The 18,971-nt window shown below is 34.9% G+C and overlaps 1 protein-coding gene across 4 annotated transcripts in view; it reads left to right on the forward strand.

Annotated features, from left to right (window-relative positions):
* Pspc1 (paraspeckle component 1) overlaps positions 1 to 18,971 on the forward strand; it is an 86,443-nt gene that overhangs the window by 43,471 nt on the left and 24,001 nt on the right. The window contains exons 7-9 of one of the 4 annotated variants that reach the window (XM_021663824.2): positions 9,349 to 9,406; positions 12,893 to 13,062; positions 15,049 to 15,551. The exons of the other annotated variants lie outside the window; for them this stretch is intronic. Of the exons in view, the coding sequence (XP_021519499.1) occupies positions 9,349 to 9,406; positions 12,893 to 13,062; positions 15,049 to 15,234 (414 nt within the window). The 3' untranslated portion in view covers positions 15,235 to 15,551. Of the gene's footprint in view, positions 1 to 9,348; positions 9,407 to 12,892; positions 13,063 to 15,048; positions 15,552 to 18,971 lie in introns of those variants that run through there. 4 annotated transcript variants of the gene reach the window in all.

Raw genomic sequence — 18,971 nt, forward strand, 5'->3', positions numbered from 1 at the left:
ATAGTTTCAAAAATGGTTTTTATTGTTATGCTAAGTAATTAAAGGTCAAGATTTGTGGGCTTGTAATATGGTTATTAGATACAGGCTGACAGAATTAAATGGCTGGTGTGTGGGTGGGTGTGTGCGTGATCTCCACTCTCCCATGCTAGTGTAGGCTAGAGGGCCTGGATCTTGTAATCCTAGTACTCTTTAGGGTCAACCAGGAGGATCACAATTTGAGGCCACCCTTGGATGCTACATATGGAGAAAGAAAGATAGGTGGGTAGGGAGATAGATAGATAGATAGATAGATAGATAGATAGATAGATAGATAGATAGATGAATAGATAGATAGATAGATAGATAGATAGATAGTTCATCTGCAGTCATAGTTTTAAATATACTTTATGAGTCACTTGCCTTGGTATAGTGTCTCTTAGATTAAGCACTGAGATAAAACTATTGGACTATTTTTGTAGATTTCATAATAGAATCACATAATGAATAATATTTTAAAAAGTATGCTTGATTTTCAGCAAACCTAACTTTTTAATGTGAGAATTCTGTATACTTTACAGGAGAACTGGTTCCCCTTATAGGAAGTTTTTGTTTTTTGTTTTTTTTTAATTTAGGGAAAAAATTTACACGTTATTTCCTGTGCTATAGGAATTTTGATAGTGTTTATACAGGGCCTTAAGGGGCACAGCTAAAATGCTCTTGAGGGTTTAGAAAAAGAAATATTCTATGGGGAGTATGAGGAGAATTTGTTTTTAGTATTTCACTGATAAAATTGGTTTATTATTCTGCTGTGTTGTAGGTGTACGATATGTCTTTTCATTTGAGATGGTAAGTTCTAATGATTTTTGGTTCAGAATGGTAAGATCTTATTTTTAACTTTATTTCCATTGAGTAAATGACGAAGTTGGTGAGTAACCACTGGAGAATAGAAATTGTTGGGCTAAACCATGATGTTGGAAATGTCATTAATATGTATAATGTAATCATACTTTTATTTAATAATTAGTTTAAATTAGTAACATTTGAAGAAGGCATAGTTGGCTTGTTATTTCTGCTCTGTGACTTCAGTGTTGAGCTGAATAGTTTTGCAGGAACTATTTTATTTTGTGATTATATTTTTAAAATGTTGTTTAAAACAGCCTGTACCTAATATTTCTATGCTTTTGAGGCATGAAGCTATATATTATTACCTAAATGTCAAGAATTCTGAACTAAACAATAACTAAACTGAATGAATGGACACTTAATATAAATTGCTAGTGGTATAAACCTTGGTTTATAAGCATACTCTAACGTGCTTAAGCTAGATTGTTGGTAATTACAATTGTTTCTTCAAAGACTTTGAAAATTTCAAATAATAAAGTGTATTGGTAAGTGCTTTTTTTTTTTTGTCTTAAGTTTTATGTATCTTAAATCCTGTCTCTTGGTTGTAAACTCAGTCGTATTTGATCTAAGTTGACTTCTTTTGCTATATTAGTACATTTTCTGCATCGTCAACGTTGATATGGTTGCAGTAGTAGGTAATTTTTCAATTTCAAATTTCATATAGATTATTTTTATTTACTACTTTAAATCTGAAAATTATATAAAATCTGTTATTTTGAGCTGCCTACTTAGGAAAAATGTACTTGCTAACACATCAGTATTCTTGCGAAGCTATTGGTGTTATGTAAACAGCAAACAAGCAGATACGGGCCTTCTTTTTTAATGACGTGATTCTTCATAACATTGGACCAGATAATGCGTTTCTCTGTTGCTTTCTTCCTTCCACATTGTCTCCCGTACAGTTTATGATTATTCTTTTGGTTCATCTTTCATAACTTGACCTGTCAAGTCATCATAGTTGCATAATGTTCATACGGAAACCTACTGGGTGGTAGAAACAAGTAGAGGGCAGAACCGCCCTGCCTACTCCTGTTAGAAAGCTCTGTTATGACCTAGTGTTCATCTCGGAGGTGATGCCGTTGCTCGTTCCTGTAGCAGTTTTTGTGTAGCTGTAATCTCGGGAGTTAGCCTGAAAAAGAAAGAGCAAGAGTTTTAGTGACACCCTATTTCAGGAAAACCAAAAAAAAAAAACAAAATTTGTGAATTTGATACAACAGTTGAAAATTATAATCATTAATGTATGTCCTCAGGTAAATGCATTAAAAATAAAATTATCAACTTAGTATATGTTCAAATATTAATTTATATACAATATCTGTTTCCTTTCATCTGCTGATATCTGTTAGATTATATGTGTTTTTGTGCAATTTAGTCTCAAAAAAATACCGTGTATGCTACTGATTTTGTTGCATTTAATGCCTAAAATTGGTCTGTTGAGTGAAAGCCCTTATGTTTTAAGTAATCTCCTGCTTGTTGTTCCTTTGATTTCTGATTGGGCAAACATCCATTAATTATTTTTATTTTTTTTATGACTAACTTACCTACTTTTCAGGAAAACTGGTTTCCAATATAGGAAGACTTTTTCTTTTTAGGGAAAAAAATTACACATTATTTCCTGTGCTGTAAGAATTTTGATACAGTGTTTATAACATTACGTTTAAGAGGTACAGCTAAAATGTTCTTGGGTTTGGAGTAGGAACTTCTCTAAAGAATTATAGCATAAATGTAGTAACTATTTATTAAAATAGAAACACGAAGCATTTACATTTTAAATATTTTTTTTGGAGGCTAGATATCCTGTCCAACTTCTGTTCTTACCTTTCTGACTTCCCTTCCTTGCCTTTTTTCTATTTTAGTAGACTGTTAAAAGTACTTTTAAATTCCTAGTAAACCTGATGGGAAGGCATGAAGGTTTCCAGCATACCTTGTCTACTGTACCTGCGGGGCACATCATTACAGCCAGGGGTCCATTCCATGTGCTATCGTTACGAAAGTTTCAGCATGTAATGATTGTTACCATTCTGGTATCGGGCAGAGCATTTTCACACACACTTCTCCCCTACCATAATCCTTTTCCCCACTGTTTTTAGCCTTCCCTTCTTATTTTTTACAGTCTGTTCTTTTTAATGTGCCCATGTTCCTAGTACGTCATATTTAGAATAATACAGTGTGTAGTCTTCTTTACATTGGCATTTTTCACCTAAGATTTAAATTTTCTTTTCATCTTAATAATTTGACGGATCATTTCTTTTTAGTGTTGAATAATAAGTCTGTTTTCCTAGATTTACCATAGTTTATTTGAAGAAATTTGATTTAATTGATTTCAAGTTTTAGCTACTATTAACATTCATGCACAGTTTTTGTTTGAACAGTTTTCAGCTCCCTTGGGTATTTTAAAAAAGATGATTATTGGACCATATTGTAAGAGTAAAGAGTTTTAAGTCACCACCAGGATGCCTTTCTCAGTATTTATGCTACTTTGCATTCTCACTGAAAATTAAGGAGGGTTCCTTCTGTTGTTTCCTGTCATTACCAGCTTTGTGTGAGTAGTGCCACTGACAGACTTTTGCTATTTGAATCCTTTTTTAATCTTCGTTCCTCCTTCCCTCCTTTCCTTCCTGCTCACTTTTTTATTTATTTTTATTTTCTGTGTATGAATGTTTTGGCAGCACATATGTCTGTGTACCACTTTTGTGCCTGGTGCCTAGGGAGTCCAGAAGAATTATGGATGGTTGTGAGCTGCCATGTGGGTGCAGGAAATGAAACCTGTGTCCTTGGCAAGAGCAGCCAGTGCTCTTAACCACTGAGTCATTTTTCTGCCTCTTTCAAATTTTTAATTCTCTAATTACATGTGATACACATTTTATTTAATGATGATAAAAATGAGGAGTATTTCCTGTAGTAAGCATAGGTGACCATATTTAGAGTACATGTATCCAAATTGAAGGCAGAAAGTCAAAAGTTTTATACTGTTAGGTGTTTACTCCTCCAGTGTGAGTTGTATGGAATTTTGAACATTGTTTTCAACATCTGAATTAAAAGTGTTGTATTAGGATTGTGGTTTGAGCCTATAATCCCAGCGCTTGTTAGGTTGAAGCTGGAGGCTTGCTTTTATGGGATGCCAGTCTGGGCCAGAGCGAAACTGGCTTGAAGAGAAAGCTATGAAGAGAAAAGGAAGCGTTATGCTTTGCAAGCCTGTGTTGGTTAAGTCGACAGCAGCCAATCTCTGCAAGGTTTTCTTATTCCTATTTTGTTAATATGGTGATAGCTTTTCGTGCTGTTCTTTTTGCCTAGGGATTTTTATTAGCTAATATTTTTGCTAACTATTTATTTAATGTTTTTCATGGATGTTTGGCCAGTTATCTAATATTAGTACCCTGTTATACACCATATTTTCTTACCAAAAAGAGGAGAAAAGAAATGCTAGGTATGGTTGATATATTTATCAATTCAGGTTTAAAAATATTTATTGATTAGGATGAATCTTGTTTACTGCTAGAATATGCTTTTTGTTTTCCCTTAACACATTATGTGTGTTCAGATACATAAAAATGAAACTGAGCACACCTTTAATCCCTGCACTTAGGAGGCAGAGACAGGTGGATTTCTATGATTTCTACCAGTCAAGTCTATAGAGTGAGTTGCAGGACAACTAGAGCTATACAGAGAAACTCTGTCTCAAAAAAAAATATTACCCTTTAAAATGTCGTAAGTTGATACCAAGGCAGTTCTTAGAAACTTGTAAAGATTGTTGATGATGGCCATTGAAACTGCATTCAAAGAAAAATTCTAAACTTTTTTTTTTTTTTTTTTTGGCCTTGCACATTGTGATTCTTTAAAATGACATTGCCTATAGTGAGGGCTACCAAGCCTGGCAACCTGAGTTTTATCCCTGCAAGTTCATATTTCAAATGTAAATACATACTCAGTAGACACAAAATAACTGTAAAAAAACTACAAACAACCACATTCTGTGAAATGCACAGTATACTTGCGATCATACTTATAATCTGAATATTAAAGGAAAAATAGTATCAGATGCCAGTAGTGGCACATTTGCCATGCTTTGTTAATCGATTAATGTAAGTTGGTGTAGTCTTTTTTTTTCTACTCTATATTTTTGTTGAAAAAGAATGACTAGGACTTTAAAGAGTTCTCTTGGGTCTAGAGATATGGTTCAGCATTTAAGAGCGTGTATTGCTCTTCCAGAATACCTGAGTTTGATTCCTAGCACATAACTCCAGCTCTAGAGAGTCTGCTTCTGGTCTACTCAGGTACCCACACACATGTATTATGTACTCATGTGATGTACACATTGATTAAAAATACAAGAGCATTGGCTGCTCTTGCAGGGGACCAGGATTTGATTCTCAGCATCCACATGGTGGTTTACAATTGTCTGTAACTCCAGTTTCATGTGCTCTTATATCCTTTTCCAGCTACTGTGTGTACCAGGCAAGTAAGTGGTACATAGATACACAAGTAGGCTAAAAACACAATAATAGAGAAATATTCATCTTCAAGTGAGATTAGCAGCATAATGCTTGTATTCTATCACTTTTGAAAATTGAAGGCATGGGAGTGTAATTCAGAGCCAGCCTCAGCCTCTTAGTAAGACCTAGTCTAGCTCTTGTAAAGGAGATCTTATTTCCAAAGAAGAAATACAACAACAAAAGCAATGGGATGTCAATCTTTATGATATCTAGATTCCTATATTTATTAAAATTTACTGAAGACCTGAAAGAGCTTCTTAGTTTTATCAATATTTGCCATTTTGCAAATTAGGGCAAATAAAAATGTCAGGGTTGTAGAGATGGTGGTTCTGTAGCTAAGTGCACTTGCTGCTCTTTGAGAGGACTCAAGCCTGATTCTCAGCACCCTAGTGAGATGGCACACAAGTACCTGTAACATCCTCCCCTGGCTTCTGTGCACATGTCCACACATGGCACACACAAATCAAAATTTTGGAAAGTAAATAAAATTTTTTAAATGTCTATATAAGGAATAGCAGTCTTATTTTACATTTCTGTCTTAATGTTTAACTTTGTGAAATAGGGGTAATGGTAAGTTTGTGAATTTGTTTAATATTCTGTTGTATCAAATAGTTGTCTTCCCATGCTTGCTTTTGTATTTCTTGAGATGTAAATATTCATGAAGCCAGATGTAGTGGTGTACACCTTTATTCCCAGTACTTGGGAGGCAGGGTTAGGCTGATCCCAGACCAGCTCTATCTACATATCAAGTTGCCTGCCAGCCAGCCAGGGCTACACAGCAAGGCTCTCTCCCCTCCGACCCCAAAGTCCTTGAGAAAACTCTTACATGGATAATATTTGAGTGGTAGTATCTTTGCTCTAAAATCTATTGGTCTGCAGTCAATTCATAGTGCTCTGTTTACTATGTAACCCAACATAGGAACTGTTTTTGAAATAACCATCCTCCTTTGTAATGTAGCAGAAGCGCTCTCTGAAAGTGTCCTTTTCAGCTGTGCAGTCATAATAAAAAACTGATGATAAAGATTTAGTAAAATTAGTCAATTTTTGCTGCTTTATTCAGAATTTATTATCATATTTTAAGGTAGGTGTATGTCAGAAATATGCTGGGTACTATTTCATAGTGGTTTCGGTGTCCCTGATTGGTGTTAAAACACCACGATTTTCTCCTGACCATTGTTTTTGCTGTATTGGAATGTCATGAATGTTGACTTTGTGAAAATGCTAAAAAAGAACTCAGTGATATATTTAATATTAGAACTTTTGGTGTTACGTAAAACACAGTTTTTGTTACTTTGTGTATTTTCTTGAAGGGCTGCGGATATTAGCACTTCATAAGCTCCTGCTGCCATGGAATATGCTGCAGTGCAGTACTTGGCTCTGGAATAGTTGTACTTTGCTTCTTATTTTGCCATCTGTTAACTTAGAATCCTTTTAGGGAAAGACACAGTCTTAAAGTTTAACTTTAGTTAGTTTGTTTTTGAAGAATTGGAGGTATCTTACAATGGTGGAATTTCATGCATTTTATTAGCAGAATTTTGATAACCCATTTTATCTTTCTATTGCCTTGAGCAAGTCATTTACCAGCTCTCTATCTCAATATCATCGTCTGCAGTGGGATAGCTGTAGAAGTAGGCTGGGAAGGTGGCTCAGTTGTGAGTTACCTTCCATCCAAGCACAGGGCTACAGAACCAAAGTGCAAAGCCAGGCACTGAAGCCAGGCATGGTTGTGTGAGCCTGTAATTCCATCCTTGGTCTTAGGTGCTGTGTGAGCACTGACCCGGTTCCTCAAACATTTTGTCCTTCCAGCCTAGTTCAGTTGATAACCTTGGAAGTTCAGTGAGGGATTCTGCCTGGCGTGTTGGTGAGTACTTTTAATCCCAACCACTCAGGATGCACTGGCAGTCTGACATCTGTGAATTTGAAGCCAGCTGAGGTTACATAGCAAGTTCCAGGTCAGTCAAGGTCTCACAAAAAAAAGAATTGTAGAAGGCTGGGCATGCTGTTACACACTGCTAATTCCAGCACTCAGAAGGAGGCAGAGGCACGTGGATTTTTGTGAGTTTGAGGCCACCCTGTTCTACATAGCAAGTTCTAGGACCTCCATATCTCCACAGTGAAACTCTTTTTTTCCCCACCCCGAAATAAAAACATGAAAAGGGATTGAGGAAGCACACCCAGTATTGACCTTGGGTCTCCATATGCTGGCATAATTTTGCACACAATACACATGTGCACACTCACACAGCCCCTGCCTTCTAGAGTGCTGGGGTTACTGGCGTGCGCCACCACATGCTGCTCAGTTGTAGATACATGATACTCTCTAGTCACTTTCAAGTAATCACATAACCGTGCTATATCTTTGCTTTTTTTGCATTTTAGTAGAGGTATGTAACAGTAGACTTGGAAAGTAATAACCTGAAGACATGAGAAAGGAATTTAATTGCTTAACTTGTTTAAGTGTTTTCCATTTTGATGCTTGATTGGTTATCACTTTGATGTTATGATCTTTCTATTTCATTTTTGAGACAGGATCTCTTATAGACCCGGCTTGCCTGCATCTCACAGAGATACCTGTCTCCCTGTGCCTCATGGGTGTGCTGGGTTGAAAGATGTTTCACATGTCCAGTTTAAGTCTTACTGTTTTTCATATGTTAATGATAGTATCATTAATAAACAAGTTTTATGAGAAGACTAAAAGCGTATTTCTAGGAAAGTTGAAAAATAGCTTTTAGGAAGGTATGGTATTTACAGGCTTTTAGATAATGTGACAACATTTCTTTTGGTTGTACTTTAGCTTGTTCATTTTACATTGCTTTCATTAATGCTTTACTAAAATATGTATTTCTTTAGATTAAGTTGGCAGGACCTTACCCTTCTCATACCTGTGCTAGGGTATGAAACTACATGGACTTTGTGTTTGCTAGAGAGGCGCTCTGCCGCCAAGCCACCCAGGGGATCTTTGAAAGAAATCACTTATTACTTAATGCCGTTTATGCTTCCATTATAGCGTTTTAGGTCCTTGGTTTTTGTATGGTGTTTTCTCCAGTATTATAGCATCAAATAAACATTTATGTTTAACAAAAATTGCTTTTACAAAGAAAAATTGTGTTTCATTCAGCCATAGATTGAATTGAAACATTCATTGACACTTTTGTCTCAGAGTACTTTTTATGAGTTGGACACTTAATACACTGGTTGTGGGTATTGTAATTTCATTGTTATTGAGTGATTTCATAGGCTTAATTTTGAAGTAACTAGTAGCAAATGATTCTTATGAAGTAGCTGCTGTAATGAAATTTCAGAAGTTCATAATTGATATGACCTGCCTCTTGTATTATAATTAACTTTTACAGTGCATCATTTCAGAACTTGGCAAATGAGGAACAATTTATGGTTTAAAACAACTGTTTAAAGGAAAGCAGTACTACATAAAACTTTATGTAACTGCTTGTTTGTACTGAAGACTTAGGATGTATGTGGAGATCATAGGTGGAATAATACCTGGTTAGTTAAATAAAAATGCAAGAGTCATTGTGAGTTTTGTGTAATGAAAACTGCTTGTAACTTGAAGACTTCAGTAACCTGGAAGTTAAATATAATTGGCATTAATTTTTAATGCTAGGTTTTTCTTCGATAAAAGGTCTAGGCAAGTTTCTTTGGAGTAACAAAGTATTACAGCTGGCAGATTTTATGTAGTCCGCTTCATTTGCAATCTAGTCTTCCACTGTAAACTGGGTATTCTAAGCACTTACTGTTTATCAGCCTTTGATGCTTGATGGGTTTTTGTTAATTGTTTTTTTCCCCCTTTTGTTTCCTCTTTTCTAGTAGTCTTGTTAAGTAAACAATGTCGGAAAATTTCAGAGTTTTTGATGGAAAGTGGTATCCCAACTCACTCTTTTCTGTTTGATTTTAGATGGGAAATATCAAGTCATAAGATCGATAGGTTGACTCTGACAACTATGTTTACTTACAGAGAGAACAGGAAATGAGAATGGGTGATATGGGTCCCCGTGGAGCAATAAACATGGGAGGTAGGGATTTGAAGCAAAAGACTTATGTACCTTACTTGTAATTCTTTTGGGTACTGTATGCTGTTTGTGGTATTTATATGCTGAGAAACTGAACATGCAACCAATTATGAAGGTGATATCTTATAACTAATAAAGGGAATTACAAAATGTATCCCAGGAGGCTCTGGAGAGATGCCTCAGAGGTTAAGAGCACTGTCTGCTCCTCCAGAGGTCCTGAGTTCAATTCCCAGCAACCACATGGTGGCTCACATCCACCTATACTGGGATCTGGTGCCCTCTTCTGGTGTGCAGCTGTATGTGCCGACAGAACAGTGTGTTTATTTATAATAAATAAATAAATCTTTTTAAAAAAATGTATCCCAGGAAGAATATTTTACAGCTGAAAGATAGTTTGATATCAATGAAAAAAGTCCCTGAATTAGGTTTTGATATGAGACAAGTTTAATCATTGTGATATATAAATATGATGCTGTCATATTGCACAAAAAAGTTTCATTTTATCTCAGAAATTGATAGTTTCTGAGTTGTATTTTCAAATGACTTTAGACCATTTTAGAATTCCTATTTAAAACTTTTTTTGTTATTTTTGTTTAATATTTAGACTTTATTTACATATAGAATATTTTAAGTGTTTTTCTTTGCTACATTTTTAATATAGACATTTTCCTTGAGAGTCTTCTATGGCTTGTTGAGGAAATGAGATGTATTGCATGTCCTTACAGGAACTGTAAAAAATTTAAGAAAGTAGTTATTATAAAAATTTCACTATTGTTAAGTTGTCAGAAGTAGTAACAAACCGAGGGGAAAATGTGTGACGTATCTTATTAATAAACTTATTATTAATAAAGTTCTTATTAATAAATTTAAGATTTGAAGTGGCATACTTTAACTATTGGCCAATGAATTACATTTTATATACTCACTTTTATATTAAATTGTCCCATAGAAACTTGTAATGAAATTAAAATCTGTATAATGCAAATGTATATACTGTTTGAATAATCATAATATCAGAACAGACAATACACACCCAACTCATATGTTCTTAAAATATGTAGAGTATGAGATAAAACAAACAAGGAATGTATCCATGAGTTTTTTCTATAGTTAGTTATTAAAAATACTTGTAATTCCAGTTCTTTTAGCCAGTTAACCTAGAATAGTTTGTTGCTGTCCTTTGGTCACGTTTCTTGGCCATCAGTGTGTCAGTACACATTCTTTAGCTTTCTTGGTCTGGAAGGGAAGCATGGAACATGATCTTTGCCCCATAGACCTAACTGCAGTTAGTACGTGGACACCTGGAATCATTGGTATGAGATTTGTAAGTGGAAGCTTTGTATACAATGATGATACAATGTGGTTTGGTATTTTTTAATAGTAACTTTTGGGTAATATATAAAGTAATAATATATGTAATTTTAAGGACAATTAGAGGAAGATTATTAAGTACAATTTCAAAGTCAGTTATTGTCATTAAGCTCAGAATCAAACTTTGAATTATAAAATTTTAATCAGTTCCTGGTTGTGCAAAGGAATCTGGAAATATTTTGCTTGATTAACACCTTTAGGAGAAGAATATGCTTTTGTATTCCTTAATTCAGGAGAAATTAGAATTTTATAACATTCATTAGAAAAACTATAATATACCTTTTAGCACTTAGTCTCCTAAAGTCTGGTCCATTTCTTTAATCTTCAGTGTTAGACTGTCTTGATGGTTTATTGCAATTCTCAGCCCATTGAATTGTTAAAACTGCCATAGCACATCAAGCTCTGTAATTGGGGATAGGGTTGTAGCTCCGGGGCTGTGCTGAAGGCCCTTATTTGCAAATACGTGAGTCCTGTTGCTACTGTGGCAGCATCATTTTTTGTTGTATTACCAGTGGATATGCCAGATAATGCCAACATTTCTCAGGTCTGTACACGTAGAAGTTGTAAGACTGAAAATAAGATTCTATGTCACTGATAGTTGGGAGTATTAGTTTACATCTTCTGACCTGTCTCATTAACTGTGTAACTCTCACGTTGAAGAGAAGGGAGCTCGCCGTGGTCGATCACTTACAATTCGGTCATCAAAGAGACTGAGGCAGGAGTGTGTGACAACAAGTTACCCTAGGTTACAAACAAGACCTTGTCACCCATCCACTCTTCTTTGAAGAAAAGGAAGGGAAACTACCTTTAATCCGTGCTTTTCAGGAAAATTTGAGCTAAGAGGGCTTGTAGATGTTACCGTTGACCTTTTGTTTCTATTATTTATGTGTGTGTGTGTGTGTGTGTATACACACACATATGCATATATACATATATATAACATTTGTTTATAACCATGTTGAGAAAGTAGAAAATGTTAGCTTAAAGTGCTGATTAATTAGAATATGTTGGAATTAAAGAAATTATTCTTTCCCTTGCAATTGCTTGTTTCTTAAATTAGAGCCCACAGAGCAATAGCACATGATGCCATGAATTGGTAGGGTGTAGTGTGACAGCCCTTTCTTCCTGCTCCAGGGACTGTAGACTGTTTGGTTGTAGTTAGTAGGTGTTCTGCCATAGACTTAGTGTTCCATAAATGTATACTTAAGAAATTCAACTCTGACTCTCTGAAAACTGGTCCATATAATGAAATAAGGAAAAGAAATCTCTAACTTGGCATCAATTTTTTTTTTATTTTGGGTTTTTATTATAAATAAGTGTATATACTTTAAAAAGTCAAATCCTTTATAATGTTTTACTTGAGACTACCTTATATGCTACAGTGCAGGTCAGACAATATTGCAATATGACACAGGTGGATATCTTGATGACGGGATTGGAAGTCTGATTATCTTTGTTCTAGAACTTTATTGGTTAGAAGTAGCCACATAATCATTTTGTCTATTTGGATGTAACTGTGTTTAACACATGGTTTCATCTGAGTTAGTAAGAAGTTTCAGGTTTTTTGTTCATTTGTTTAAATAGTGTATTTTATTATAAAATTGAAAAACCATCCTTTTATAAGTTTTTAAATTATTTAGCTTTTATGTTAATAAAAGCAAAGGGATTAGGTTACAGCTATTTTTGTGTATTCCTTGGAGTAATTTTTCTAAAGATTTATTGTTTTTATATGCTAATATTTCTAGCTGTGACTTTAAGGAAAACAAGTGTGGTTTTTGAGTGCCAGTCCTTTATTATTTATTAAAGCTGGTAGAATGCAAAGTTATTAAAGGTCATTTTCTTTAAATATAAGTTACAGCTAGTATCACTGACTTTCGAAACTTTGAATATCTTAGCTTAGTTGCTCTAAATAATTGACTTTGGCCTTATTTATTTCTTGGAGGTTTGTTTTAGTAATGAGAGTTTTACTGTGTATATGATACTATATGGTGTCCTATTCTCAAGGAAGGAAAATTATTGTGATGATAGTTTTATGTGTAGGTTTGTATGAATTGTACAGTTTTTAATGTTCATTATACTTCAGTTAGGACAGCTCTAAGTGTAGATTGTTTTGCATAGATGCATTTAGCCCAGCCCCTGCTGGTACCCAAGGGCCTCCTCCAATGATGGGGATGAATATGAACAACAGAGGAACTATACCTGGCCCTCCAATGGGTCCTGGTCCTGCCATGGGACCAGAAGGAGCTGCAAATATGGGAACTCCAATGATACCAGATAATGGCGCAGTGGTAATGTATCACTAAAATTTTTTTGATTATTTCTCATAAGTAAACATTTTTTTTGCCTCAAAGATAGCTTCACACTTAATTTAAATTATTATCATTACTTTTGACAGCCAGCGAAGAGAAAGCAACTTTTTTTAAGTTTAAATTTGAGACAATTTTTAAATGTCCAGATGTCATGTTAGTATTGCCATCCCAGCTGCCTCTGTTTCCTCAATAGAAAGCAAATACTAGCGCCACTACAGGTAGTCTTCTGTGTTTTTAATTTCATCTGCCTGTAAATGGATGGATGTCACTAAGTGTTTATGAGTGTGCCTTTTAGTGTTACTTTTGAAAACAACTTACTATGTGTGAAAAAACAAGTTCTATTTTTTATGTTTCATGTTATAATTAGTTTTTATGCATCATTTTATAGTTTATTTCAAACCATTTCTCTTTGCTGGAAAAAAGTTTTGACGTTAAAATTTTATTTTCTAAAATGTTCTGAAGGTACACTGGTATTTTCTCTTCATAGAATTATTAATTGCTTTTAATACTAAATTTAAAATATATTTTTTTGATCCCAAGAGTGTGAAGATACCTTTGTGTGGGTAAAACACAAAAATTTTCTCTTTGTAATTTTTTTTATACCAGTTAGCAGGACAGCTGACTTAAAGCTTTGTAGTAGGACAATGTTCCTTCCTCATGTGATGCTTGTTGAACGTTGTTCTGAAAAAGAAAATTGGTGACTGGATTTCAAAAAGTCTGTTTAGTTTTGGGATTACCATACAGAGTTTAGCATGCCATTGATGGCTAAGAAGGAAAATGCACTGGCAGCTAACTAAAGACATGCCATTACTTTTACATCCATGGTGATAAGGAAGAGATAAAAGGAAGGCATTGTGTAGTGTAGAGCCGAGTATACTGGTTTTCTTTGTATCATCTTAAAATTTATTTATTCAGGGAGTTTAAGAAGCAGAGTCATTAAGTATCTAGGACAGACAAATGGTACACAAATGGTAGTCAGTGCATTTGTTCCTTTCAGAGAGGCAGCATTTTTATAGTGTAATCCCTAAAACTTGAAGTATGTTTCTCTTCAGCATCTAATCATTAGTAGTAGCATAGACATAAATGACTATACTCCTATGTTTTTTTTGAAATTGTAAATTTAATTTAAATCTCATCCTTGGCTTTTCTTTCTTTTTTTTTTTCTTTTGCATCTACACTTAAAAAATTCTGTTCATTACTTGTGATTAACTTTTGTAAAGTTTCACAGGATAAATGTTTCAAATGTTTAATATGCTTTTAATAATTCATGCTATTAAAGCGATTCTTAAAACTTACTATTTTCTTAATACTGGTCTTTAAAGGAAAGCACTTTATATGACTCCATATTAACCCAGGTTTTTGTGTTTTTCATATTAGTACTTTGTGTCTTAAAAGCATTGATAATTGAGTTTATAGAATGTTTACTTTTAAAAACAGTATGGTGCTGCTCCGCAGTTTTACAGCTCTGATTTCTTTTTAAAAAGTTTCTTTCTTTCCAGAAGTAATGATATGTACTTGTGGTATAATGCCCCCCCCCCGGGGGGGGTCAAAGCAGAGGCTTTCTTCACATACAGAGACTTCATGTCAAAGGAAAATGATACCATGTTCTCTTTACATTACAGTTTCATCAGTATAAACTTTTTAAAAGGGGATCAGAGCAGTATTATATACTGATTGGCATAATGAGGTGTTTGCTTATGTCAGAATCAGTTCTTCCATGAAATGGGGCATAGCATTAGAATTTATAAGTCTTCACATGCTGCTTATTATTATTACTATTACTACTTTTAAAAACAAGAACTAATTAAATTGCTCCTTTCTTCCTTCTATGTTTGATCCTGACTCTGCTGGACTTTCTGCTGAACTTCCCGACACCACCACTTGGGATTTTGCCAATTTTTCTTGTCACTTATATTTTGGCGCGTTCCAAATGGACTGACTTTATTATATTATATGTCATTATAGCACAATGATAGGTTTCCCCAAGGACCTCCATCCCAGATGGGTTCACCTATGGGAAACAGAACAGGTTCTGAAACCCCACAGGCACCAATGAGTGGTGTAGGTCCTGTGAGTGGTGGTCCTGGTGGCTTTGGGAGAGGAAGTCAAGGGGGCAACTTTGAAGGCCCTAATAAGCGCCGGAGATACTAAATATTCTTTCATTCTGGCTATTTAGAAAAAAAAAAAAATGCAATGGTATATGCCTTTACACTCTGTCTGTTACCTGGAAGAAATGGTTTTACTGTTAATGTATGAAGACTGAAGTTTTTTGTTTTTGTTTTGTAAAACTTGAGGTTTTTTTTGTATTTTCTTTAATTCATGAGCTTTGTAGATTAGATTAGTGATAAAAACACCCATCATTGTGAATGTTGAAATGTGTTTGTGACCTTACCTAAGGACAGCTATGCGACATTATTTTAAATCTGTGTAGCTACTTAATAAAGAAATGATTTTGCCTAATCTAAAAATGTCCTTAGTGGTATTCCCTCCTGGTCTCACAGACCTTGCTGTGGTTCCTCTAGCTAACCCTACCCTCTTAAAAGTGAAATGAGTTTGCTATTTTGTTTGTTCCAGTAGCCCTGAACTCAGATGGTTAGTGAACACTGATGTCAGCAAGGGTAAACAGTGCAGTGTATTTGTGGGAGGGAGGCATGGGGGTTCAGATTGTGTAAAACATCAATGCTGTGTACAATTAGAGTTGTTGCTTACATTGCATACAGATTCGGACTAGTCATATATTCTGAGACAGGTTATTAAGCATATCTTTGTTCTTTGTTGAGTTTTCCAAATAAATCTTTTGAATCTTGAAAAAAAAATGTTTGAAGGCAAATCTCTTTTGCTTATAAAATAATTCCTGATTTTGATCTTGTGCCATCATTTATTTAATACCAGCATCTACGTTTCCCCAGTTGTAACTTGAAGAGTTAGTGTTAAGCTTTAAACCAGCCAACCAACCAACCATCCGTCCATTCATCTATCCAACCAACCAACCAACCAACCAACCAACTAACCAACCACCTACACAGGCAGACAGACAATATTGTTAGAACAATAGTGAAAGGTCTTTGTGATCTCTTATTCTTAACCAGGTAGGTTAGCCCTTAGGCATGTCTTATTTTCTAGAAGCATTTTGAAAGGTAGGGTGACGCTGCTGTGTAAAAACACTTCTTTCTTTTTTTTATTTTTTATTTTTTTTAAGTCTGACCAGTAAATCCTGTCTGATTTAGTACTGTTCATTTTTTGAGGAATACCTACCATTCAGATACTGATTTCTCCCTTCCCCACAGTATGGTGGGGTCAGTAACATCTGATTAGATTCTTGCTGGAAATACAGTTTTGAGTTTTCATTTTCAGTACTTGAGAGAAACTGATACCATATTGTGATGTTCACCTCATGTTTTATTAATAAAAATGTTATATATGTAATTATACATACACATATAGTGTCTCACATTTAAATATCCAGTCGACCAGCCAATGACTAAAGCAGATGTTTCTAACATAAAATTCCCGTGTTCATATGTTGTCCTTTCACAAAACACCTCCTGAAGAGTAGCATGTGTTGGGATAGATGTTATTTATGTAAATAGTTTCTGCTTGGTTTGGTGGAAGGTATATCTTGGAAAGATGACTTCAGTCAGGCAGTAAGAAGTCTTACCTACAAGCAGTTGGTTATAAAGCATGATTGAGATGTAAAATTTTGTCCCAAATATTCTCTCACTTTATTGTTTCATGTTTCTATTCCTTTTAGATACAGCAGTGGGGTGGAAGTATTTTCAAAAAATTTGGAAGCTTTGCCTTTAGCAATTACTTAAAAATAATGATTTTGGGGTTGTAAAATTATAGCCAGACCAGTCCTCATTACATTTCCAGAAGTATAAGCTTGTGGGGAGTGAAATTTGTTTTAACTTGTAACATTACTTGGGGAATGAGTTCTTAAATCAATTACAATTTTAAGTGATTTAAAAAAAAAATTTCAACTGTTTTTCCAGTTCAGTCCTCCAGCAGCTTTCACCTGTGCATTTGATTCAGTCCTGAATCAGGATTTGGAGATGCTTAATCTTTTGTTGTTCATACCAAGCTACCTTTGTCCAAGGCTGTGAAACTGGTTCATTCAAGAACATTTGAGTTGACCTAGTCTCCTGAGAGCCTAGTGTCCAAGAAAAGAGTCTACACAGCCTTTTCTACATCAAGAAAAGCCGTTCCAGTGCTTACCAAGGTTTCCCTGAGAGGAGTCAGCTTCTGAGTGACAGTCAAGTGGAGCATCCTGAACTTCTAGTCATTCAGTTGGTAGTGGTTGTAGAGTTACATACCTTTTCAATAATTAGCATACCATAAGGGATTTGAATATCATTTGCTTAAAAATAGTAGGAAAAAAATCAGTAAAGAAAACAATAGTTTTAGCATTTCTAATTTAGTGTAATGTCATATGTGCTATTACAATTCCAGCAAAAGTTAACATGACAATTTTAATCTTATACTACATTCTTACTTCTTTTCCTGTATTGAAATAATCAGGTTTAAAGTCTTGCAGAATTCAGGATGGATGTGCTAATTGTAGTTAATATTCATGAAATAAAGGAACATTAACTATAATTGTTTTATTGGAATGTTCTGCTTTTAATTTCTAAGTAAACACGTTGATTTTTTTTTTAACCTTAGACTGTCTTGTAAATTTTAACTTATTCTTTGACACTTTTTGTGTTGTTTTTGTGTTGTTTCTACAATCTCTGTTCACATTAAGTGAAATATCAAATACTTGTTTTTAAAATGTCATTATTTTGGGGATTATATCTTAGCTGTGATTGTCATTCAGTAGTAATAGGATCTCACCACAAGGACAAGGCTTTGGCTGTTTTTCAAACTAAATTATAGCTTAAAGGTTTATTCAAAAATCCTTGTTGAATGCTGTAGTAACTTGGTATGTACGTGTAAATCTTCGGTTGGTTGCAGAGTATCACTCTGAATGGCTGATAACAGGTTGCTGAGTGACCAGTTACAGCACACAGAGGGAAAGGTGCAAAAATGTTATCCAAATGAATGAAGTTTTCTGAAAGAGTGTCCTCAGATACATGGCTAAAGCTCCAAAGGGATTGAAATTCAGTGTCAGACGATAACAGCCAAAAATAAAAGCTCGTCATCGTTTGTTTACTGCTTTAGAGGCATTAGGACCTGGGAAATGAAGTTGACAAATGAGGTGGACTAAAGTCTCATACAACAGCCAACAGCGTTAAGGGTTTTGCACATGAGTAAACTGTGCAGTAAAGGTTAAGCTCTATCAGGTAGACAAGCTGCATTTGGCAAAATCTGTTTTTTCATAAAAGCATATAAACAACCGCTTGTGATGAATAATCTAAACTCATTCCTGTCTGCTACACCTAGGAGGGGAACAAAAACACATTTCAAGGAGAATTTTGTGTTTTTGAAGAAAATGAGGTCACAGGACTTTTTTTTTTTTTCTTGGAAATTTCTCACCAGCACTCAGAATTCTCCTCATATGACTCCATTCTTGGACTGTATTCCAACAACCCTTAGCTACACAACAGGTTATACAAGGACAGTTTGGGATACATGAAACTCCTACAACAATACAAAAATGTATGGGACATGCCCTGTAGGGTAAATGGGAGAAGCTTCCTGAAGAGTCAAGTGGTAGTTAAATGTTAGGGCCTCAAAGATATTAAAATAGACTCTTAGGCTGTTAGGATGGCTCATTGGGTAAAGGCGCTTGCTACAAGCCTCATGGCTTGACATCAATTACTAGCGTGCACATGGTGAAGGAGGAAAGCATCTGACAGGTTTTTCTGACTGCATACACCACACATGTGGATATATAAGATGTAAACACCACCACGCCAACCACCAAGAGAAAACCAGAACATAAAACC

Source organism: Meriones unguiculatus, chromosome 9 (genome assembly GCF_030254825.1).
Source record: "Meriones unguiculatus strain TT.TT164.6M chromosome 9, Bangor_MerUng_6.1, whole genome shotgun sequence".
NCBI classification, from domain to species: Eukaryota; Metazoa; Chordata; class Mammalia; order Rodentia; family Muridae; genus Meriones; species Meriones unguiculatus.